The sequence below is a fragment of the Lipotes vexillifer genome, unplaced genomic scaffold, assembly GCF_000442215.2.
Source record: "Lipotes vexillifer unplaced genomic scaffold, Lipotes_vexillifer_v1.1 scaffold276, whole genome shotgun sequence".
Classification (NCBI taxonomy): domain Eukaryota; kingdom Metazoa; phylum Chordata; class Mammalia; order Artiodactyla; family Lipotidae; genus Lipotes; species Lipotes vexillifer.
Genome location: NW_006782461.1, coordinates 898,620 through 924,037, shown reverse-complemented (window position 1 = coordinate 924,037; position 25,418 = coordinate 898,620). Strand labels below are relative to the sequence as shown.

The 25,418-nt window shown below is 36.7% G+C and overlaps 1 protein-coding gene and 1 non-coding gene across 2 annotated transcripts in view; both read right to left on the bottom strand.

Annotated features, from left to right (window-relative positions):
- Positions 1-12,670: 12,670 nt before the first annotated feature.
- Positions 12,671-25,418, bottom strand: part of RSF1 (remodeling and spacing factor 1) — a 165,161-nt gene continuing 152,413 nt past the window's right edge. Inside the window, 5 exon segments of the mRNA XM_007455302.1 lie at positions 12,671-13,536; positions 15,645-15,833; positions 18,116-18,336; positions 19,999-20,206; positions 21,622-21,689. Of these exon segments, the coding sequence (XP_007455364.1) occupies positions 12,968-13,536; positions 15,645-15,833; positions 18,116-18,336; positions 19,999-20,206; positions 21,622-21,689 (1,255 nt within the window). The 3' untranslated portion in view covers positions 12,671-12,967.
- Positions 15,948-16,020, bottom strand: TRNAG-UCC (transfer RNA glycine (anticodon UCC)). Its single transcript has one exon. It is a non-coding gene; the product is annotated as a tRNA-Gly (tRNA).

Sequence of the window (25,418 nt, the reverse complement as noted above, 5' to 3'; positions counted from 1 at the left end):
AAAAAAATTGGATCGTCTTTTTATTGTTGAGTTGTAGGAATTATTTATTCTAGATACAAATACTTTGTCAGATGCATGTGTTATGAATGTTTTCTCTCAGTCCTTGGTTTGCCTTTGCATATTCTTAGTGGTGTCTTCTGTTGAGCAGTTTTTAATTTTGATGAAGCCTAATTTATTCATATTTTCTTTCATGGTTATTGCTTTTAATATCCTAAGAAATGTTTGGTTACTCCAAGGTTGTGAAAATATTATCCTTTTTTTTTCTAGAAACTTTATAGTTTTGGCTTTTCCGTTAAGGTATGTAGAGTGACTTGGAAGCCATATGGGCAGACAACCCTCTTTAGAAGTTTGGCTTGAAGGAGTGCGGGTGAATGGGGTTGGTAGCTAGAAAAGAAGGTAAAGAATCAGGGTAGTAAATGGATGAACTATGTGTAATGTTAATTATATGTCAATAAAGATGTTAAAGGATTACGGTAGAGTTTTGTTTTGCTTTTTGTGTGTGTGTTTGTTTTAGGGATAACAAGGAATATTACAGCATGTGTGTAGGCTGATGGCAGTGATTTAGGTGAGAGAGAAAGAAGGAAGGTAAAGAACTTAGCAGGGATGACTGCCTGAAATGTCCTTAACAAGGTGCAAAGGAATAGGATACTTCTGAGCTTATGTAAAGTGGTTGATATTTGTCCAGGGGAGACCCATCTGGGTGAGGTGATATCTTGTGATTTTTATTTGTATTTCCCTAATGATTAGTGAGGTTGAGCATCTTTCATCTGCTTTATTGGCCATTTGTATATCTTCTTTGGAGAAATGTATGTTCAAGTTTTTTGCCTATTTAAAAATCAGATTTTTTTGTTGTTGTTGAGTTGTAGTAGTCCTTTATCTATTCTGGGTATTAACCCCTTATGAGATATATGATTTGCAAATATCTTCTCTATTCCATGGATTGCCTTTTCACTCTGTTGTTTGTGTCCTTTGATGTTTTTCATTTTGATGTAGTCAAATTTATCTGTTTTAGTTTTCTTTTGTTGCCTGTGTTTTGGGTGTTATATCCAATGAATCACTGCCAAATCCAATGTCGTGAAGCTTTTCCTCTATGATTTCTTCTAAGATTTTTAGTTTCAAGTCTTTCATTTAGGTCTTTGATCCATTTGAGTTGATTTTTGCATATGGTGTTAGGTAAGGTCCTAACTTCATTCTTTTGCATGTGGATATCTAATTTTTTCAGCACTATTTGTTGAAAAACTGTATTTTCCCCTATCAAATGGTGTTGGCACTCCTGTCAAAAATTATTTGACCATATATGTGAGGGTTTTTCTGGGCTCTATATTTTGTTCCATTGGTCTATATGGCTGACTTTGTGCCATGTGTCTTTTTACTATGCTGTTTGATTATCGTAGCTTTATAGTAAGTTTTGAAAGCAGGAAGGGTGAGTCCTCCAACTTTTTTCCTTCTTTTTCAAGATTCTTTAGGCTATTCAGGGTCCCTTGAGATTCCATATGAATTTTAGGATTAATTTTTCTATTTCTGCTGAAAACATATCTTAGTGTATAGTATTAACATTTTAGCTGTATTAAGTCTTCCAATCCATGACATGGGATGTCTTACCATTTATCTGTGTCTTCTTTAATTACTTTCAGCAACATTTTGTAGTTTTCAGTGTACAAGTCTTTCACTTCTTTGGTTAAGTTTATTCCTAAGTAAAAAATTAGTTGTATTTCTATACATTAGCAATGAACGACCTAAAAATAAAATTAAGAAAAACAATTCTATTTATAATACCATCAAAATGAATAAAATACATAGGAATATATTTAACAAAAGAAAACTATAAAACTTTCTTGAAAAAAATTAAGGAAGACCTAAAATAAAAGGAAAGACATCTCATGTTCATTTATTAAAAGACTTACTATTGTTAAGAAACCAATATTCTCTCAAATGATCTGCAGGTTAAATGTAAGCCCTATTAAAATTCCAATTGCCTTTTTGACAGAAATTGATATACTGAACCTAAAATTCATATGAAAATTCAAGGTACCTAGAATAGTCAAAATAATCTTTAAAAAAAAAAAAAAAGCCAAGTAGGAGGACTCACTTCCTGATGTCAAAACTTATTGCAAAGCTACAATAATCAAAACTGTGTAGTAGTGGCATAAAGATAAACATTTGGATAAGTGGAATCAAATTGAGAGTCCAGAAGTAAACTCATACATTTTTTTGGTCAATTAAGTTTTGACAAAGATTCCAAGATAATTCAATGGGGGAAAGGACAGTCTTTTCAATAAATGGTGCTGGTACAACTGGATAGCCACATGCATATAAATGAATTTTGATCTTTACCTCACACCATATACAAAAATAACTCAGAATGCATCAAAGATCTAAACATAAACTTATAAAACTCATACAAATATATAACATAAATCTTTGTAACATTGCATTAGGCAATGGTTTCTGAGGTAAAACATCTAAAGCACAAGCAAAGAAAACACCCAGAAAAAAATTGGATGTCATCAAAATGAAAAACCTTTGTGCATCAAAGGACAACATCAAGAAAGTAAAAAACTAACCTGCAGGGGCTTCCCTGGTGGCGCAGTGGTTGGGAGTCCACCTGCCGATGCAGGGGACGCGGGTTCGTGCCCTGGTCCGGGAGGATCCCACATGCCACGGAGCGGCTGGGCCCGTGAGCCATGGCCGCTGAGCCTGCGCGTCTGGAGCCTGTGCTCCGCAGTGAGAGAGGCCACAGCGGTGAGAGGCCCGCGTACCACAAGAAAAAAAGGGGGGAAAAAAAAAAACTAACCTGCAGAATCGGAGAAAATATTTGCAAATCATATACTTGGTAGGGGTGTGGTATCCAGAATATATAAAGGACACTCAACAATTTAAAAGACAGATAACCCAATTTAAAAATGGACAAAGGATTTAAATAGATGTTTCTGAAAAGAAGATTTACAACTGGCCAGTAAGCACATGAAAAGATGTTCAACATCATTAATCATCAGGGAAATGCACATCGAAACCACACTGAGAAACCACTTGATATCCACTAGGAGAGCTATAACAAAAAAAGACTGACAATAAGTGTTACTGATGTGGAGAAATAGGAACCTTCGTGCATTTCTAGTGGGAATGTAAAAAGATGCAGATGCTGTGTAAAAGAGTTTAGCAGTTCCTTAGAACTTGAAACAAAGAGTTACCGTATAATCTAGTAATTCCATTCCTAGCTATGTACTTAACAGAATTGAAAACATATGTCCACACAAAAACTTGTACACAAATGTTTATTATTCATAATAGCCCAAGAGTAGAAACAATCCAGTATCTCTCCACTGATGAATGGATATACATGATTTGGTATATCCATAGAACAGAATATTATTCATCCATGAAAAGGAATGAAGTGCTGATTCATGCTAAAATATAGGTGAAATCATGAAAACATGCTAAATAAAAGAAGTTAGACACAAAAGGCCACATATTGTATAATTCCATTTATATCAAATGTCCAGAATAGGCAAATCCTTACAGACAGAAAGTAGATTAGTGGTTGCCAGGGACTCAGGGGGAGGGATGGTGAGTGACTGCTAATAATATGGGGTTATTTTGGGGGGGTGACAACAACCTTGTGAATATAGTAAAGACCACTGAATTGTACACTTTAAAATGGTGAACTTTATGGCATGTGAATTATATCTCAATTTTAAAAACTAAGAAGAAAGATTTTAAAATAAAATTGACAAGAACATTTATATTGGAAACCATTGCATAAGCACATCCAGACTATTAAAAGTGGCTGTGTCATGGAGAGGACAGTCATCCTGAAGGCTGCTTCCTAGCCTTCTCTCCCCTTCCAATGTGCCTTCTCTGGTTGTGGGTCCCTGCCTTTCATCCTTGCCTCTTTGGCACTGTCCTGATTCTGCGTTAGTACCTCCCAGTAAAATTTCAGCCTTGCCTTCTCAATCAGTCTGAATCTGAAGCCAACTTTCTGATTTTCTAGAATTGAGTCAGCTTGCTTCTCTTTGATGTTGGTAAGCCCTACTTAACCTCAAAATTCATCCTTAAAAAAAAAAAAGATGCCATTACTGGCATCCCACTAGCAAGCAATAATGCCAAAGAGAAAAGAAAATGGACATTTCAAAAGAAAAACATGAAACAAGCACAGAGAAAAGGGAGGACCCTCTCCCATATTGTAAATTTCAGCTTTCTATAACAATTGTTCCTCATGATGGAGTTCAGGTATGTTCTTGAGAAGCCTGCTAGGGTCCTAGAGTTTCTCTTCGGAATTTCTGACATTTCAGTGAGAGTTTTCAAATATAGTTTAACATTTCTATAACCTATTTATTTTAAAGACTGGTAGTCAAGTAGGAAACAGATTGGATGGGAGACAGGATGACACTTGTTTTCCATGAGGGAGAGCTTTGTATCGAGAAAGTGAATATAGAGGGATGGAGGTCAGAGGGAAATCAATGAGATGGGAAGACCCAGAGCAGGCAAGAGGGAAGGGGCCAGATCAAGGACACAGGCAGAGGGGATGTGGCAGAAACAGAGGTGACATCTGTTCCTTGGAGACTGGAGAGAAGGACAGGTGCTCGAGTGTGGATAAAGTGGCTCTGAAATGGGCAAAGAGGAACAATAAGGAAGCTATACGTGACCTATACCATGAACTAGTAAGTTCCTAGTTGACTTTGCTTTGGGGATGACTTTATGTGTAAGACTAATGTTGCAAATATGAATTCACATTTCCTTAGAGTGTTTTTTTTTTCCATTTTAGACTTTTAGGACCTTAAAGAACTTATGCGAAGTGATTGAAGAATCAAAATGACACACAAGCATTCATCTCACCCAACATTTAAATTTCACTAGAAAGTTTTCATTACTTTTTATAATTCTACCGCTACTAAATGATCACAGTATAGTAGACCAATTCTCAGTTTTTAAAAGAAAAGAACTCTTTTACATTCTCTGGTCTCATAACCTGAAAGGGATGTGGGTCGACAGTCATGTTCTGGACCCCACTGTCAGCTCCAGAAAAGAGCTCTCTCAAGGCTGCCACAGCACTGTCACCCTTAGCCTCCAACACAGCATCTCACTCGTATTTGACCAATTCAGTGTAAGTGAACATTTCAAATAAATCACTAAGAAGCACTGTAGCCGGTCATTTCTTGCCAGCATAGATCAGCTTTCACTCCACTAAGTGAAATTCTGATCCAAAAAGTTCTTTACCTAAATAGTTTATCAATATTTTAAATCAGAACTGCAAATAATGAACTCCACTAGTGTGTTGGGGGGGAAAAATGAGTTCGTTTTGCATCCTACTGTATTCCAAGAGTAAGGAAAATCTATCAAATCAACATTTGTAGATGAGAATTATACTCAGGATTGGAAGGGCCCCTTAAATGTCTAATCCCTTTTTATTTATTTTTATTTTTTTAACCCCTTTTTAAATGTGTTGATCTATTACAGTCCTGCCAAATGGCAGTTCAACCTAAACCCAAACATCCCCTATTGGTGACAGTTCACATCCAAATTATTAGAGAACTCTGTAAAAAAGAATTTCCATAGAATAAATAGAAAGCTTTTGCCTATGGCTTCTGCCCTCTGGCCTAGTTCTGTGGCTCCCACAGGGCCACACAGAACAAGTCCAAGGCCTCTTTAATGTGTCCGTTCTCCAGAGGCTAAAGATAGAAATCAAGAATAGCTTTCTAATAGCTATAATTCACATCCTTGGCAAATAAACATTATTTTGGGGAAATTGATGCACTTGCAAATTTACTTTCTAGATAGTAAGAGAACAATTCATCTATTCCTGGGGTGATAAAAATCTTCAACCTTCATCAACTGTTATTGAAAATTCTTAACTTTCTATGTGCTACAAAGTTTAAAATAAACTAAGTTTGCAAACACATCATGCTAAATACATCAAATTATTTAATTTTTTTATTATCACAATTGACATATATTAAGTGAAAGAAATGACAGAAGTATTATAATAAAACATTTTGAAAGAAAATTTACACAATTAGGCCAATAGCCATCAAATAGCTTTGGGCCTATCTTAAAACACCAAGAGTTTTGATCAGACTATAGTGAGACACTGAACATTTCATTAACAAAAATATTGGCATGAGCCACAACGTATTCTGGTTGTCACTAACAAGGAATATTGTAATTAAACAACTATGCACTGCAATTCTAACACACTAGGTGTTCATACACTGCAGTTAACCCCTGAAGCTTTAAGCTACCAGGAATTCCTATATTTTCTATGCACAAAATTTACTTTGTGCATTATTGGAATCACATTTCCAGTTTTCAAAACTCTTCCCCCCCCCCGATACATGCAGTATGTCATATGTGGCAGAGAGCATGCCAGCTTCTCCTGTTTAACTAATAGCACATTCCTTATTACCTCAAGAGTTTTATGCTGATCTTGGAGTTTCTGCTTTAGCTCTCATCTCCTAGAAACAAAATAAAGCATTCTGAGAACCTATTCCAGGAATAATTTTTTATGCATAGGAAAATAAAGCATTTCATATAAGCATGTCTTAAAATCCAAGAGGCAGTCTGATTAAACACTCCCTGGATCCTAGCTACTACTTTAAAATTAAAATGAAAATCTAACGTAAGCCATCTACAAATTCTTATCTGGAATTTGTATTCTTTGCCTGGAAATAAATGATTCCCAGGCTTCATTTCTGAACGGATGAGGAGAGCAAAGAAACTGACATCCTACATTAACTGACAATAGATACAGGTAACTTAGGTAGAAGTTTATGGATTTAATTCTTTACAAGAATACACTTGTGCTACAAAGGTGAGAAATTAGAATGGTAAATTATCAGAGGGCAAAAAGTAATGGCACTTAAACAAAGGTGTCAATATAACTTATGGTAAAATGTGCCATATAAGGCTGCTAGAATCAGCAGATTTACAAGATTTCAAAATATTTTTATCAAGTAAGAAGGGAATTGGAATTTGAACCTGATATCCCTTCCTGCCATGCCTCCAGCAGACAAATATTCCTGTGGAATTAAGTCTACTGAATTGAGTCTACAAGAACCAAATCAAACAATTCTAGTTTCTCCTTCTTTTACAGATTGAAAAGAAACCAAGCTCTGTTCCACTCCCAACGCCCCCCGCCCCATCCCAGCACAGGACACATCCTTTCAAGGTGTATACAAAACCTCCTGGCAGGTTTGGGCAAGCTATAATTCAGATACCATTATCAAGACTACTTTGATACGAGAACAAAACATCAGACCAACATTGAGAATACCCTAGTTAGGCATCACGAAAATCAAAATCATGCACTTTAAGAATATGCTGCTAACTGCCAAATTTGGGCCATTATAGCTGTTCTTAAATTGAAAATCCATTTACACTAATATAAACTAGATCTGTGTATATATGTCTACATGTGTGTATATGTGCGTATGTGTGTGTTTGTAACTTTCATGCAATGATCTTAAAGCTTTGGAGACAGGGTTATTAGCCTAATTTCAAGGCTTGTCCATATAGCAGTACTGATGTGCACCAACTCTGCTAAAGGGCAGGATAATGAAAAAGACCATGGCACAAATTTTTAAACAATTTTAGGTTTAATTACATAATGCACCTGTAGATGTTCTAGCATAAACACAATTGTAAAAATCTACATCCTATTTTAGGGTATTTTTCCACCTCCCCTCCCTTAAAAGCTGTACATTTATAAAAAAATGTGACTCTCAAGCAAAATAAACTTTTTTTTTTTTTTGCAACATACAAAATAAGTTAAATGATTCAGAAGGTCTTGAGCCATTAAGTTTCCCAATGATTGTGTTCTGGGCCATTCATAAGCACGACATGCAGCTAGCTCCTGGTCTAAGAAAAGAACGCAATAAATACATGTCAAACAAAATCCCAAACACTTGAATTAGATTTCTTTAGAAACTGATGAAAGTCAAGAAAATATAGAGTTAGGGTTAACAATTCCATTCTTAACTTACATCATCCAGTGGCAAAATGAACAAGGCAGGTCACTCAGTCCCTAGTGCATTTTCTAGCTTGTACCGGTTTGGCAAAAAACACAAATGTAGTTCCTTTAAAAATGTTTTTTCTCATTCAGAATGTCTAAGGAGCTTAATTAATAAATTTCTACTTGTCCAATAATTTGTTATGCCCTCTCATATAACTTATGCATAGGATAGACATCTTAGTTATTAAAATAAAAATCTTTAACTGAAATCACTACAATGTATCAGAATTGGGTTTGCAGCATTTCCCAGAGCAAAATGGTATAAACGTAAAATGAAAAAAAAATGAGCTTACATGACAAAAATGAAAAAATTCACTAATGGAATCATATCCTAATCAATTTCTGAGAGGGTTTATATGAATTTTTAAAAAGTGTCGAGTGTACCATCTAGAGTAGCTATATACCAAGAGCACTACATTTTTGCTTATTAATGACTGCTTGCTTGCTGGAGAATGACAATCTTCAATATATGTTACATAGTTACTTAGCAATTCTTGGCACTCAAAATGTTAATGATAATTTAAGAGTGAAATATTTTGAAAACAAATTATTAAGTATACACGTAACAAAATAACTCAGTTTAAATACATTGATAGCAAAGGGTCTTGTCTTTCAGGATTGGTATAAAAACAATGAAGTAAATCAGCAGTTAGCTTGCCACTTCCAAGGTAGGTTTACAGGTACAAACTGGGAATGGTGGATAAAATAGGAATGGAATTTATTCTAAGAAAGTTTAATAACAGATATTAAGCAGAGAACTAGGTAGATACAGAAGGTATGCAGTCTTGGCATTCTTGCTTCTTGGGAGAACCAGGATGTTAAACCAAGAAGAGGAACTTCACTATTTTTCTCTAGGCTTTGTGTAATTAAATGATGTTCATAATTTCACATCAGTTACAATTATCTTATTTTTTATAGTGTCAAATAATTTCAAAGGGTTCATTTTTATTTCTTCTAACATCTAAGATATGTATATACATATTAATTTACATATATATATATACACACATACATATATATGTTTATTCCATTTAAAAAAAGATCTGGGTCTTTGAATACTTGTCCTATTGCTGTGAGGCAATGCCATGAATCAGGGACCTGTTTGTTCCACTGTGTTGGTGAAGGGCAGTTCACAACTTTTTCTGAATATTAAACTTGTAAATTCATTAGGTTCCTTTCAACTGTATGGTGGAACTAGTGAACGGTTAACACCTCTTATCCCCACAAACATAAGCTAAAAAGGCATTCCTTGTGACAGAGGAAATTCCATCAGTCCCACTTAAAAATAGCTAACATTTCCCCACCTTTTAAACTCCAAATAACAGTAAACACCTACATTTTTCTTAATATATGTTCTTTACCCAAATGCATATTATGGGATGGGTTCTATCAACCAAAAAGTAAAAACTGGAGTTTGTAATGTCCTGTTAATTTGTTTAAAAATCTTTTTTTCAACAACTTCTTTAGCATTTGAAGTCCTTGATTCTTTGGTAGATCATTGTAAAAAAATTATCAGTAGACACGAATTTATTCTAAGTGAAACTCCTTTTAATTCTCGGAATCTGCAACCTTGACCAACTGGAAAAAGATGTGCCAAGGAAACCCGACCTCAATAAATCAGGTATATTCTTGAGAATGTCGCTGCCATCATTCTCTAGTAATGTGCCAACAACAGAAAATGTTTACATGACACACTATTTCACCAGCACAAGTCTACAAAACCAAAACATGTTATTTTCAGTCTGAGTTCTTTCCACGTATTTTAATTCAAAGTTTCTGCTTTGTGAAAATTTGTCTAGTTTTCAAACCTTTACAGAAACTGCAAACTAAATATTCTGAGTACTAAACTACATCTCCCCTTAATATATTTGCTATAGACTGTGGAGTTTAATACTGGGAGTCCAATTTGTATTTCCCAAAAGGGGGTTTAAAGTATTAAAGGGCTCTATTACATGGCAGCTACTGGGAACCTAAATCCATGGTTAGTACTCTAATTACAAGGATCCAAAATGTTCTAAACTCTAGATGAATTGCTGCTTTCCTATACTCTGTCCAGTTCCTAATGACTGAATTATGTCTTTGGAAATAGACAATTCACTTTTTCCTACATTTTGTTCTTTTTTAACTTCTTCAAAGCATGTTCAGAGTTAGTATTTCAGCAACCGCAGACTATTTGAGGGACTGAATCTAAACACCAAGCAGCAGAATTGTTTTTGAACTGTTCAACATTTAATCAGCCATAATTAACCTACCTGCATGATAGCAATTTGTAACTATTAGGTGCTTAGATTGCACTCTTTGTAGATGAAGCATAGTTAACTGGTTTAATCAGAATGTGAAGGGAATTCAAAAGGAAACACTATCAAGTTCACAAACACTGAATTCAAGTTTGGTAAATAACAGGCAGCAAAAATGGTATCAATATCAGTGGGACATTTGCTAAATAGAATACTCAGTCCTTACTAAGATAAAAATTACCTTTTGCTCTCTATAGCAGGAGTAAAAAGAACTCCTTATTTCACATTAGGCATCCTGTAAAATAAATAATCTAACCATTTAATACTTCTTCTTGTCATCTGCTTAACTGAAGAAAACTAATAGGCTGAAGCAGAAGCTGGTGTGTCCAGAGGTAGAGAGAGGGTACATGGGAGTTTCTGCACCTTAGTGGCTTTACCCAGTGGGACTAAAATGGTAGCGGGAGACTGGGGGCAGGATAGGCCACCTGCACATTCTAACCACTTACCTTGCATTAATAGGAATCCTTCTATTGCCTGCCTGTTTTAGATAGTTAAAAAGGCCAACATTCTTAACTGACTTTCAAATAAATGAAACAAACCTAGCCAGAAAGCAGGCTTGATAAGTGAATGTGGCTCCTTACATAGCCCTACTTACTGTCTGTGAATGTAAGCCCTTCCCTCCCTTCTGGTGGAACACTGTCTCAAAATAAAAATCACAACTTGCTTGGAACCACATGCTGTTGGTGCATCCTATTTTTAGGCTGCTTTCATTCTTTTATTTTTTATACAGATACATATACACTGCTAGAATCAAAGCAAAAATATCAATGGGTAGGTACTACAGAACTAAAGTGAAACAAAACAAAAAAAACCAAGAACCAACAAGTGAAAAACAACAGCTATAAACTTTCAAGGCCAAAAGATAAGATTTAAGGGCAACACCTGTGGAGGGAGGAAAAGGAGTATAAAGTTTCTAGAGAGGTATTTATAATGCAAGTCTAATGCCAGCTTTTTAATAATAAAAAAGAGAAGTGCTTTACTACACACTGACTAGCACATATAATGCTTAATTTGGAAAGAAAAATTAATGAAGTTCCTTGGGCCAGCAGCAGATATGGTGTGTCCATTGCCGGCAACAGACACAACACTGGAACAGAAAACCCAATCCCAGGGCAAAAGTATTCACAGAAGTAATGGCTGAAGGTTTCAGAATTTGACAGGCAAGGTTTAATCACAAGTGCTACACTTTGTACAATGTTATTTATGGCTCTGCCTGAAATTTTACAGCTGTAACAGAAACTAAGACAAGTTCATATTTTAGTGTCAATTACATGTTAGATATTTAGTTAGTTACAAACCCCTTTTTCTTGAAACAAAGGGCTTTATCTTTCTTTAAAGTGTTGAGATGTTTGAAAAGGATGTCATACCTAGTAAGTACATTGGCGGTTTTCAATCAATTCTATATTGGTCGTGTGACTATTAATGAATTTTAATAGAAGTCTAATGGCCAAAGGCCAAAACTACATTCAAACCCTGCTAATATATCCAGGCAGATAGGAAATTCCAAAACACACACACACACACACACACACACACACACACTCTCTCTAAAACTCAAACTAAAAACCTCCCAAAGGAACTGCTTTGTTTGTAGACTTCAATTTGAAGTAGATACTAAGGGCAAGAATAGACCAGTTAAAATTCACCTGAAAATCCTTTCCCCTTCTACAAATGTGCTAAAATACTGCGGTCAGCTTAGCATCCATCTCTTCATGTATGTTATGTATAGATGTACTTGTTTTAAAATGATATTTCAAATATTTAAATATTAAGTGGCCAGAAGACAAGAGTTACACTATCTGCAAAGTTTACAGGTCCACCTGGGCCTTATGAAAGACCACACTCATTTCACTAATAATTCTCCATGACAGCATATTAAAGGCCACCTCATCACCACTGCATAAAGCTGGTTTAAAAAAATTTTTTACTAGCACAATCTGGTTGTCAAAGCTTCATTATACATTTTACTGTACAAATGCTTTTCAGATGATTTTTTTTTTAAAACAACAAACTCCACTATAAGAGAAACTTAGGTTAGAGTATTTTACGATGGTACTTTTTCAGTCTCTTTATTAAGTGTGGTTATCTCCAATAGTAAACAAGCTGATTTCATGAATGCTGTTACTAAATGACTTATGTATGATGTTATCTACAATTCTCAAACTGCAATAATACAGACTTGAACTTTTAAGCAGTTTGTTAATCATCATCTATGCCATGAACGTTTAAATATAATATATATTTAATATGAAAAAGCTAAAGCACAAGTGCTTTCTCCCACCCCTAATTCTGTTTTTGGGCCCTCACAGATTCGGAATGCATTCTTATCCACCCTTTTCACAAAGTCAGGAGAGCTCAGGAAATATAAAGTCAAAAATATACAAATCTTTGTTGTTACAATAAGATTTTTTTCCCACGACTGAAATTACCAAGGACCATGAACTTGGAAAAAGAAAATCAAAAGGAATTTACAGCAATTATTTATCTTCAAAGTTCAAAACTGGTCACTTCACAGAAAGACTTCAAGGTCTGTTGAAATTTTTCTTCTAAAATGTCATTCTGTAGTGGAGTTTTCTAGGAAAAATAAAACAGCTTTTAATAACTGGCCCGCTGGTGTGAGAGCTACCGTGGAATAAATTAGCACAAAAATGGAAAAAAAGTCTTATAACTGTTCACTGTTACAGACATAATCAACAAGGTCAGTCACTCTCAAAAGCTCATCTTCCTCCTCTTCTGGTGCCCCTACCTCCTGCCCACCACTTGTCCCATTGGGGGCCAGGCTTGCACTGGTTGTGCTGTTGTCCTTGGGGGCCTGAGGCTTCTCAGTTGGCTTGCCAATCAAGTTCTCAATGGCTTTGCCAGGACTCTGTCCATTGGTGGAAGGTAAGTCCACTAAGCTATAGTCCAAAGGGCTCCCCACCTTGCCTACATTTTCAAAGTCCTCTTCCTCATCACTGTCTATCCGATAGGGCTTTTTGGTGCTCTCTTGTTCTGAGGGCAGGACCCTGGGCTGGCTGTCATGGGCAGGCTGATCTGCATCTCCGTGAGCATTGTCACAACTCTCCTCTTCGTCTGTCTCGATCCGGTGTAGCCGTTTTCGGGATGGTTTACCTTCCTCTTCCTCCTCATCTGCTTCTGAATACTCATCTGTGCTTCGACCCCGCTTTCGAACTGACCGCTTTGATTCTTTAGCTAGCTCATCATCTTCAGAGTTCTTGGATATATAGCTCTCTAGAATAAACAGCACATTTAAGCCACTGGCACAGTTAACCATTAACAGAGTTAAGTAATTCTCCTTTAACAGATTTAAGTAATTCTCCTTTTCCTCCCCATATTCATCCCATGTCCTGCTTTCAGACTTGCTTGTACATAACTATTTCCCTTCAATAACTGGCCTTATTTCTCCTCTCAGTCCCACAACAATGCCCAATGTGATTCACAGTATACTTTGCCCGTGATTTTAGGAAAGAGCAGAGTCCTTAAATTAAATGAAGATAGGCTGGTCACAAACTAAGCAACTCCTTCCCACTAGCCCTCAAATTAGGGAGTCATGTAAACATACCGGTAAGGAAAGAAACTAAGCACCCAATTCAGGACATCTGAAATACTGCGCTCTCATTCCATGTTATTCAATGTCCTTGGTGGTCCTTAAACGTCTTCTCTTGTTTATACTTGACTCACCTGGTCTCATTGCTTTGCATACCATCCATATGCCAATGACTCTCACATTTGTTTTAGGCAACCAATTCCATAGGTTCCAGACTCATGTATCAAACTGCCTGCTCAACATCTATGCCTGGATTTCTAAATAGGCAGAACCAAGCTCCTAAACTTCTTCCTCAAACCAGCACCATTCTGGTCTCCACCATCTTAGTTATTGGCAATTCTATTCTTCCAATCACTCAGTCATCCGTGATTCCTTTCTTTCTCCCATCTAACCCAGTAGTAAATCCTATGGGTCTACTTTCAAAGTATATCCATAATTTGACTGCTTGTCACCCCTTTACTGCTACTGCTCTAGTCTCACCCACCATCATCATCACCTGGCCTATTTCAATGGCCTCCCAACTAGATTCCTAGATTTCCTCCCTGTCCCCTTCAATGTACTCATAACACAGATACCATAGCAAATTAAAATGTAAGCCAGATCATATCACTCCTCTGCTCAAAATCCTCCAATTATTTCTCATTTCACACAGAATAAATTCCAAAGTCTATACAATGGTCTACTGTACTATCTAATATGGTACCCACTAATCACATGTGGGTATCAACATTTTTTTCAGGTCTTTACTCAAATGTTGTCTTCTAAGTGAGGCATTCCTTTGGTACCCTATCTGCAATTTCACCTACGCTCTTTTTCTCCTTTACTTTTCTCTATATTAGGTGGAGCATTTATCTCCACCTAATATATCATATATTCTGCTTATTTATCATGTTTATTGTTTCTCTTCCCCCAACTAAAGTAAGAGTTACATGACAGAGTTATATGTTTTTGGTTATTCTCTTCATTCTTCTAATCCCAGTGCCGAGGACAGTGACTAGTTCAGTAAGTATTTATTTTTAATAGTTGAATTAATGAATTTATATCTGTCTTTAATGACACATGAAGATAAATATACATTCACCCAGATGTTTACCTCCCTTCTTTAGTCTCCCATATCCAAACATTTTTTTCCCTTGCTCTCCTGGCTTGGGCTCAAACTTAAATGACAAGGATCTATGAAAGCAAATAATCTTCAAAACAGACCGTAAACAATGGAGAATTAAATATATAAAAAAGAAATGGGGGAAGGTAAGGGTTAGACTCATTTAAAATGAACTTGGGAAGAACTCTGGAATAACTACAAAGACTAAATGGATATCACAAGTTCATATTTTAGATCTTTTCCTGTACTTCTGGTATGGGGCACAGCTAAAGCTATTGAGAAGTAAAAGTTTACCAACTAAAGCTCACTGTCATGGTGGAGAGAGACAGTAGGCACCCTTGGTTTGGAACTGTTCAGGTATTCAGGACATAGGAGGTTATTTCAAAATGAGGGCCATAAATAATAAGGGAGCAGAAGAAATCTTGTTCAGATCACAATTTTCTGATACTCTTCTAGTTTCAATGAAGAATTTAATTATTACAATGAAGACCTTAAAAGTTAGTATCTTATCAAGTATCAGTTATTTAAACTATAAGTTGACCAGGCATAAAATAATGGGTTTTGTCTCAAAGATATTACGGGTTATATTAAATTTCTAAGAAATGGTACAGAATCATCGTCCTGAGTTCACTTTATAATTTGTACTGCTGCCTTGTCCAAACTTCTGTAAACTGGAGAGCTATTCCTTACCTTCACTCTCTGAGCTGGAAAGCCTACGCTTGTGAACTCGTCTGATCTCTTTACCACGTCGTAAACTCTTCTGGGAACCATCACTTTCTGAATCTTCTTTGTAGTTAATTTGTCTTTTCTGGTTCCTCCTTGACCGCCTTCGCCGAGTTTCTACAAAATCATCACTAAAACCATCACTAAAATCACTTTCTGGTAAAAAAAAAAAAAAAAAAAAAAAAAAAAGAGAAAGGAAAAAGAAATCAAGCACACTTTTTTTTTTTAAAATTTATTTCTGGCCGTGCCATGCAGCACGTGGGATCTTAATTCTCTGCCCAGGGATTGAACCTGGGACTCCTGCATTGGAAGTGCAGAGTCTTAACCACTGGACCAGCAGGGAAGTCCCATCAAGTACAAATTTTAATTCCACTAAATAGAAAAGTAGTTAGCTTAGGTTATAAAAATATAAAGCTATTAGGCAGAGTTCAGTCATAACTTTTAAATGAACAGTAACTTTCATGTCTCTCATTTTCTTCTTAATAATATGAGTACATCTGGGGGGGCTTTAATGCCAAACCTCACAAATGTATCCTATTAGCAGTCAATCCTCAAGATTAAAAAATGTTTTACAGGGAATTCCCTGGCGGTCCAGTGGTTAGGACTCCGCAGTCTCACTGCCAAGGGCCTGGGTTCAATCCCTGGTGAGGGCACTGAGATCCTGTGGTGCGGCCAAAAAAAACAAAACAAAACAAAACAAAAACAACTTTACATAATCCTTATCTCACACAACCTAGAGCTACCCAGTGAGCTGCATGGCTGCCACAACTGCTCTTCTTGGTGGATAGTTACTATTTTGCCTCATGATAATCTGCTCTTCCTATATGTGTAGCTGTATGGCTACAGTCATAGCTTCACAATGTACTGCAGAGGTTAATTAAACTTTCTAACCACAAAAAACTGATGAGCCTGTTTCAAATAAGTACAGAACTGGAGTTATATTTTTGCCTTTTTTCCATGAGGAATTAAAATCTGCTAAATACAGCTCATGGGACTACTTTAACTTTCAAAGCACTGCTAAATAGCACTATTCTTGTCATGTCACCTCTGATCAATAAACCAGTCACACTATGGCATTGTGTCAGAGCAGTTTTTCAGGAATGCTAACAAATTCCACTGAATCATCATATCTAGCTTTGTTTTCTAATGGATTTCAAATATTTCAAAACAGCTAGCCAACAGATTAAAGGGGTCCCCACTGGCCAAATCTAGGGCAAAGTGTGTCAAAATAGTGATGGTAACATATCATATCCACCGACTGAAATAAGAATCTTTAAGTCCACACTGATACAAAGAAATAAATATATAGGGGAGAAGAGAAAGCTCTTCCTTACAGAACACCAAGTATTAAATATAAAAGGAAGGAAGGAGTTAGAAAACTCATGAATAAATGCTAAAGCTAGTGGGTGAAACATCTGATAAGGAACAGGACATTTACAGTCTCAAAATATCTTCCTATGAATTATTTATTAATTACAAAGGGAAAATAATAGACCTGGAGGACATACATTAACTCTGTGATATTCTTGCCAAAAATGTATAACTAGAATCTAATCACAAGGATACAAAAACCCAAATGAGGTATGTTTTACAAAATAACTAGTGTGTATTTTTCAAAAATGCTACAGTCAACAAAGTTTGAGGAATATTACAGATTAAAGGAGACTAAAGAGACATGAATAAATGCAATATGTAATCCTGAACTATATACTTGACCAGGAAAAGATGTTTATATAAAGGAAAATATTGGCACACCTGATAAAATTTGAATGTATACTGTTGATTAGATAATAGTATTTTATCAATAAAATTCCTGATTCTGATATTGTACTGTAGTTATGTAAAACTCCACAAGCCTGGCCCAAGTTGGGGATATAATACTCCTGTCTGTGGCACTTCCTCAGTAAGACGACAGCTGCCTATCTGCCAATCCCATAAAGCACTCCTATCTGTTCCTCTACCTGCTGTGCCTCTCATTTATTTAGTTAATAGAGATAAGCATAAGCTATAATAACATCAACCACTGATAATTTGTAAAAACTAACAATCATAATCACCGATCCTGATCTAAATGTTAGAGATAATTGGTGATCTTTCTCTAATAGCGAGACATCTGAGAAAAATGTTCTCAGATTATTAAGAATGATTCCCAAGAAACACTATGAAGGTAAAGTCTAGGCATGGAAACACTTGGCACCAAAAGGATTCATCACAATCCTAAATGAGTCTGGCATGAAGTTAACATATCCATCTGTATCTATCTTCTCAGATGTGCTTTATGTGAAAGATTTAATTAGTGGTGAATCATAAGAATAGAACTCAAGTTTCATCAGAAAGCTTATATTACAATTGAATGGAATTTTATTTTAAGAAATCTTAATTCCAGAAGTCATAAGAATGTACTGACTTGGTGAGATGTGGATACAAATTATTTTTACCAGAGTCTCTACTATTCTCCTCAGATTCCTCCTCTTCATCATCATCGGAGTACTTTTTCTTTGGAGTCTTTCTCCGCAAACGCCTGCTTTGCCTCATTGGCCGGGAGGGATGTCGCCTTAGTCTTCGGCTACAGAAATCAGTGTCACTATCATCATTAGATGGTGGGTCTTCTTCACTTTCATCTGGGTTCTCATCAGATACTACAAACTCATCTTGAGATCTGTCCAAGAGAAAGCAAATGAATTATGATGGTACACTTAAAACCGTGAACCCGTTTTTGAGTTCTGAGTTCAAATTCTAACAAGTCCAGTGAATTATTAGGCAACGTTTAATGTAAAATATCCAGTTAATTGTATCAGTTTCCCTGTTCATAAAATGAAGAGATGTTTTGCCCCCTCTCCTTTTTTTAGAAGGAGTTATGAACATGAATTGATGCTGATTTTTGTACGTAAATTGCTTTGGCCTCTTGGGAAGTCCTCCACATACCTCAAATTCAACATGCCCAAAAGTGAACTCATTATTTCCTAACCTACTCCTCTCTTCTGTTCCCTAGCCTGGTATTTGGTACTGTCACCCATCCAGTAATTCAAAGCAGAAACATGGTATTTATCCTAATTTCTTTCTCCCTTTTCATTTCTCACATCTAATCAATGACTAATTCCTCCCAAGTCTATCTCATAAAGATAATATCTCAAACCTGATACCTCTTCTCAGTTCAGGCTCCCATATCCCATCTAAACTACTACAGCAATTCCTCAAAGTCTCTTTAATCTCTACACTCATTTCCCCTCAGTAAATCCTCCGAACGAATGCCAGGATGAATCTTTCTAAAACATAAACCTCATATTAGTCTGGTATTTAAAACCATTCAGTGGGTTTTCATCTTCAGGAAAGAGTCCAAATTCTTATGCATGACAAACAAAATACTCCATCATCTGGTTCCTTTTTATGTCTTGGCCACATTTCCAGCAGGGCACTTTCTGCTGCTTCCTCAATTCTTATCCTGACACACCAGGAGTTTCCTAAATATTCTATGACGTTTTATGCCTGGCTGCCCTGGACAGGATTTCTCTGCTTAGAATACTTTCTTTCCTTCACTGCTTCTAATCTCAAATTCATCAATCTGCCCAATTCATTCTTCACATTTCAGATAAAGCTTTATTTCTACTCTGAGGCTTTCCTTGACCTCCCTGGATTGATCTGGCCCTTCTCTGTACCCTGACTTATGTTTTAGTAGCAATCATGCAGAATGACTTTTTTGTGGTTTATATGTTTGTTTCCTCCACTAAACAATATGAGAGGAGAAACTCTGGTATTCTTTCCATACCTGTTCTGCAGGGAAGCCTTTCCTGATCTTCCATACTGAATTACTTGCCCCAACCCAAACCCCTATGGGTCACCAGAGAATAGTTTCTAAATATTCATACCTGTCCATTTCTCACATTTGACTGGGAACCCCTCATGGTAATGGTGGCAGAAGGTGGCACAGAGGTACACCACAAATGAATGCTAACAGCTGTTCATGAAATTTAAATACAATGTTGATATTAAACCAACAAGCATAGGGACTTCCCTTCCCTGGTCCAGTGGTTAAGACTCTGCACACCCAATGCAGGGGGCACGGGTTTGATCCCTAGTTGGGGAACTAAGATCCCACATGTTGCATCGTGTGGGGCCCCCCCAAAAAACAAACAAACCGTGAAACTTCGTTCTAATCTAGAAAGAACCAAAATCAGCATTGCTGAATTTGTTTAAAGTATCCTGAAAACAGATTGTCTATGTGCATGAAGAACAAAAGCTCCATCAGAGCAGGGCCAAGCTTATCTGGTAGGCCTGTTCAAGCCTGGACCTAGAGAATGGGATCTACTGACAGACCACGCACCCATCACTGATCTTGAATTCATCCTCACTCTCTTCTTCATCCAGGTTGCTGTCACTGTCCAGATCATTTAGTCGCCGGCGTTTCTTCCGGCGAGCAGTAGCTGCCCTCTGGGGTCGTTTATTTTCTTTTCTTTCTTCATCCAAAATAGTAGAGATATCTTTTCCACGGTGGCCTGTGATAGTGGAGATATCTTTTCCTCGGCCAACTCCTGAGTCCAGGGGGAAGGGTGTAGGGCAGGTGAGGGGAAGAGAGGGAGGGAGAGAGAGAGACAACTATATGTTTATTAAAAGCTTCCCTTTAATATCTACAGATTGTCCTTAGCAGATTTTCATTTCTTTATTTTCTTCCTACAGATATGCAATTTTCTCACAACTTTAGCTGACAGAGCTCTCTTTTGTTTATCCTACTAAATAGAAGTTTACTATGTAGAGAACTTGCTTCTTCAAAAATTTTGATATGATTCATGTACCATAATATTCACCCTTTTTAAGTGTATAATTCATAGGTTTTCAGAATAGTCACAAAGTTGTGCAACCATCACCACTAATTCCAGAGCATTTTTATCACCCCCAAAAGAAACCTCATACCTATCAGCAGTCACTCAAGAATCTCTTCTTGGGGCTTACCTGGTGGTGCAGTGGTTGAGAATCTGTCTGCTAATGCAGGGGACGCGGGTTCGAGCCCTGGTCTGGGAAGATCCCACATGCCGCAGAGCAACTAGGCCCGTGAGCCACAACTACTGAGCCTGTGCTCCGCAACAAGAGAATCCGCAATAGTGAGAGGCCCGTGCACCGCAATGAAGAGTGGCCCCCGCTCGCCACAACTAGAGAAAGCCCTCGCACAGGAATGAAGACCCAACAAAGCAAAAAGTAAAAAAATAAATTAAAAAAAAAAAAAAAAAAGAACCTCTTCTTGAAAGCTGTCTTTTGGACGTGGCTTTAGAAAGAGGCCAATCCATTAAAAAAAATTTTTTTTAAAACTGTGTTTGCAGGGCAGAGAAAGTGAGAATTCAGCAGCAAAGATGTAAATAAGGCACACATGTCTGGAAAAGCTAGTGACTTCTTCAGTTTTACTACAAACAGCCTACTTATTATTAATCCTTTCTAGAGCTTTCATAATAACACTGGAGCGCTGGTGATTTCCTACAAAGCTCTTTAATTAAATTATCTTCAAATTCTTCTATTTTAATGTCACCCATTAAAGACTATGAAATTAATAAATTGATTTTTAACTGAAAGCAATCATTTAGATTCTGATTATCCATAATTTTTGTGACTTTGTAGCAGTAGTGATCTAAAAATGGAAAGACAAGAGCAAAGTTTCTGTTTGGAAGCAGAAGAAAATTTTTTAATCTAGGGAAGAACATTTAACCTAGGGAGGAACATTTATGTTTCATATCAGATTACAAAATAATACTACTTTTAAAATAATTAGAAGCTCTGAGTCTATACACTGACACCGTGTCCAGAGATTATTTTGAATCTCAGACAGTTAACATCAGTAGTGATTGTGATACAAACTGAGGAGAATAAGAAAATATGCTTGCTCAATGCTTCTAATCAGGGCATTTTAGTTAACATATTGGCCGAGTTAGATGAAAAAGAGAGAATGATAAACACATACCTCCTCCATCAGCCTCTTTAATATCATCTTCTATAGCTTCATCAATTGCTTCGTCAAACTCATCAAATCTAAAATACATACAACAATCACATTACAGCCTGTCCTGGCATATGGGTTAGGAAAATTGCCTCTGAAGTGAAAAAGGGCTGAATGTGAAACTGCTCTCCGCTACTTTGGGGCTGTGGGACTTGGATTAGACCACCTCAGTCCTGTTAACCTCAATTTCTTTGGTAAAACAGAGTTTTGTAAATCAGTATCTAATTCTAAGTTGTTTTTCATTTTCAAAGATCATCTATACCAGACAGCAACAAATATTTTTGTAATGGGCTTTGTAGACTGTACAATCTCTGTTGTAACTACTCAACTCTGCCATTGTAGTGCAAAATCAGCCACAGACAATATAAGTGAATGAAAAGTAGCTGTGTTCCAATATAACTTTATTTATAGACACTGTGATTTGAATTTCATGTAATTTTCAAATAATTTTATCCTTCTGGTTCTTTTTTCAACCATTTATAAATGTAAAAACCACTCCTAGGTCACATGCTATACACAAACTGGCAGTGAGCTGGATTGGCCCACAGGCCATAGTTTGCCAACCCGATTATACAAATCATATGACAAGGTAAACTGAACAAAATTCGTGTTCCAGAAATAATACTAAATGTGAGGAGTATACTACTGTTGTTATTAAAGATAATATTATTATTATTATTATTATTATTACTGAAATTCATATACAGATGGTCAGAATTTTAAAACTAGGTAAACATACTTTTTCTCACAAGGCCTATTTCCTCCAACTTAAAGCAAAAAAAACAAGACTAGATGATTCCTAAGATTTATTCACATACAAAACTCCTTTCACTTTAGAACTGAGGTGACCAAAAGATAAAGTGACTTGAAGATCATTCTAAATATGGTAATTACTAGCCACATGTGGCTATTTATATTTAAAATAATTAAAATAAAAAATGCTGTTCCTCACTAGCCATATTTCAAGTGCTCAGCAGTGACATATGGCTACCAATTTCCATACTGGACAGCAAAGTAACAGAACATTTCCATAACCACAGTAAATTGGACAGCATTGGATTAAAGTTACACAGTGATTAACAACAGAGTTAAGACCAATAGCCAGGGACTTCTGTGGTGGCCCAGTGGTTAAGAATCCGCCTGCCAACGCAGGGGACACGGGTTTGATCCCTGGTCCAGGAAGATCCCATGTGCTGCAGAGCAACTAAGCCATGTGCCACAACTACTGAGCCTGTGCTCTAGAGCCCACAAGCCTCAACTACTGAGCCCGTGTGCCACAACTACTGAAGCCCACGAGCCTAGAGCCCGTGCTCCGCAACAAGAGAAGCCACCGCAATGAGAAGCCCGCACACTGCAACGAAGACCCAACGCAGCCAAAAAGAAAAAAAGAATAAAATCAAAAATCCTTAAAAAAAGAACAATGACTGATAGCCAAATATTTTGCCTTTTGAGTTGAGAAACTCATTACAGCTATAGATTTCCTCTCTAGGAAAATATATATACCTACACAAACATAACATTTTACATATAATTTCAGAGGATTCACAAGTTTCAGGTTAAGAACTCTTCTTCTACATATTTTTAAGTGCAACAGTTTACTTCCAATTTTTTTTTTTTTTTTTTTGCAGTACGCGGGCCTCTCACTGTTGTGGCCTCTCCCGTTGCGGAGCACAGGCTCTGGACGCACAGGCTCAGCGGCCATGGCTCACGGGCCCAGCCGCTCCGCGGCACGTGGGATCCTCCCGGACCAGGGCACGAACCCGTGTCCCCTGCATCGGCAGGCGGACTCTCAACCACTGCGCCACCAGGGAAGCCCCCAATTTTTTCATGATTATAAACAATGCTATGAAAAACATCCTTATAGATATAGCTTAGCTTTTCCTTAAGATGAATTCTGAGAAAGTAAAAAATCTGTGCATCTATTCATCAGGCTAGAATAACAGATTCAGATACAGCCAGATATAAAGTTAATGGACAACAGGATTTCTCCGAAGGACAAGATGCAGCTGTAAAGTGCCATAACAATCTATTTCTTTGAGCCACTACTACTTTCTTATTGAGACACTCTGTTTTCTAAATTCAGAGACCATCAGAACCCTCGGACAAAGGAAATTATAGCAGTAAGAATGAAACACCCACCCCTGCCTAGAGGATCTAAGTCACTTTTAACACAAATAAGCAGCCTTGATTTACATCCCAGATTCAGAGTTTGGATAAGGGGTTGGACGTTACAACACTCCACACTCCATCTTCATTGTTTTCAAGTAAATAGGACCCTGTGTCTACCATGCCGTCCACATATGATACTGACCCTTTCACAGTCCTGCTTTGCTTTGAGTCTTATTCTTCATTTAAATTTCATCTAAACTCTACCATTCCTCAGTATCTTTTCATAACTCTTCTTTTGTTTGGTGAGATGCCCCTTGGTTTCACTATGAGATTTTGCTGGATTATAGGTTTGTTCCTGGTATTCTTGCTACAAATAAAATTGTTGGCTTAAAGGGCATACAAATTGTTCTTCAAGCATTGTAGCAATTTAAAATACAACCATGAAGTGAATTTTACCGTTAAGATTTTTTTGCTAATATGGAAAAACAAAATTATTTTGTTCCTTAATTTTAATTTGAATACCCAGGAAAGCCAATATTATTTTCATGTTTACTGGTCATTTTTACTTTTTCATTTCCAAGTACTGGTTAGTGTCCTTTCCCCATTTTATTAGCCAGTATATTCATCTTTCCTTACAGATCTGTAAGAGCTTTTTATGTATTAAAGGTTTTAACATCTTTGTCATATGTTGCAATTATTTCTATCCAAAGTGTATTCCTCACCCCCCTTTTTTTGTGCCATGCCGTGGCATGCGGGATCTTAGTTCCCCAACCAGGGATCAAACCAATGCCCCCTGCAGTGGAAGTGCTGAGTCTAAACCACTGGACCACCAGGGAAGTCCCCAAAGTGTATTTCCCCTTCAACCTTTGCTTATTTTTTCAAGTTTTGAGACAGGAAAACTGACATTTTGTCCTGCTATCATTACAAATATGTGCCCATCCCATCCCCAGTCAGTCTCCCTCCCAAATAAACAAACAAACACAAATCATGCTGTCTAGTTCTAGTCTTCAAAATACATGGAAACTTAATTTTTCTTAAGGAACTGATTTCCTAACAAAAATGGCTTTTTATCCTTGACTTCAGAAATGTTAATGTCTGAAGTATGCAACAGTCTTTGCAGATACCATGTGGAAAAACTATTTCCACTATGAAAAAACCTATATACTCACTGTTATTTTAAAAACTCATAAGCCATTCCTTTTGAACTTTAACTCCTTTACAAAATTTCTTTGCAAGCAAACATTTTCTTTTGTAAATGCTTTTTGTCTGAGTCTTTCTTAATTTTATATAATCAAATATCCTTTTCACTATTTTTTCTGTTTGGTGTATACTTAAAAAGTTGCTCCTTACATAAGAATATGTATCTTCCTTACCTCCTTTTGGGAACTAGGCAGGGTATAAATAAATGAGTCACACAATACATATTATGCTAAAAAACATAGTTTATATTACTGTTATATAATTTTAAGCTGAAGGGATCATCTGGGTTAGTTTACCATCATAGGTATGTCAACCAAGACCCAGGGAAATGGACCAACCACTCAAAGATACATGGCTAACTAGTGGCGTGGTGAGGGCTATAATCTGAAGTCTTCTGGCCCCCAATCCAATGCTCCTTCCAGTCAACTTTGACATCATCCTCTGTTAGGAGC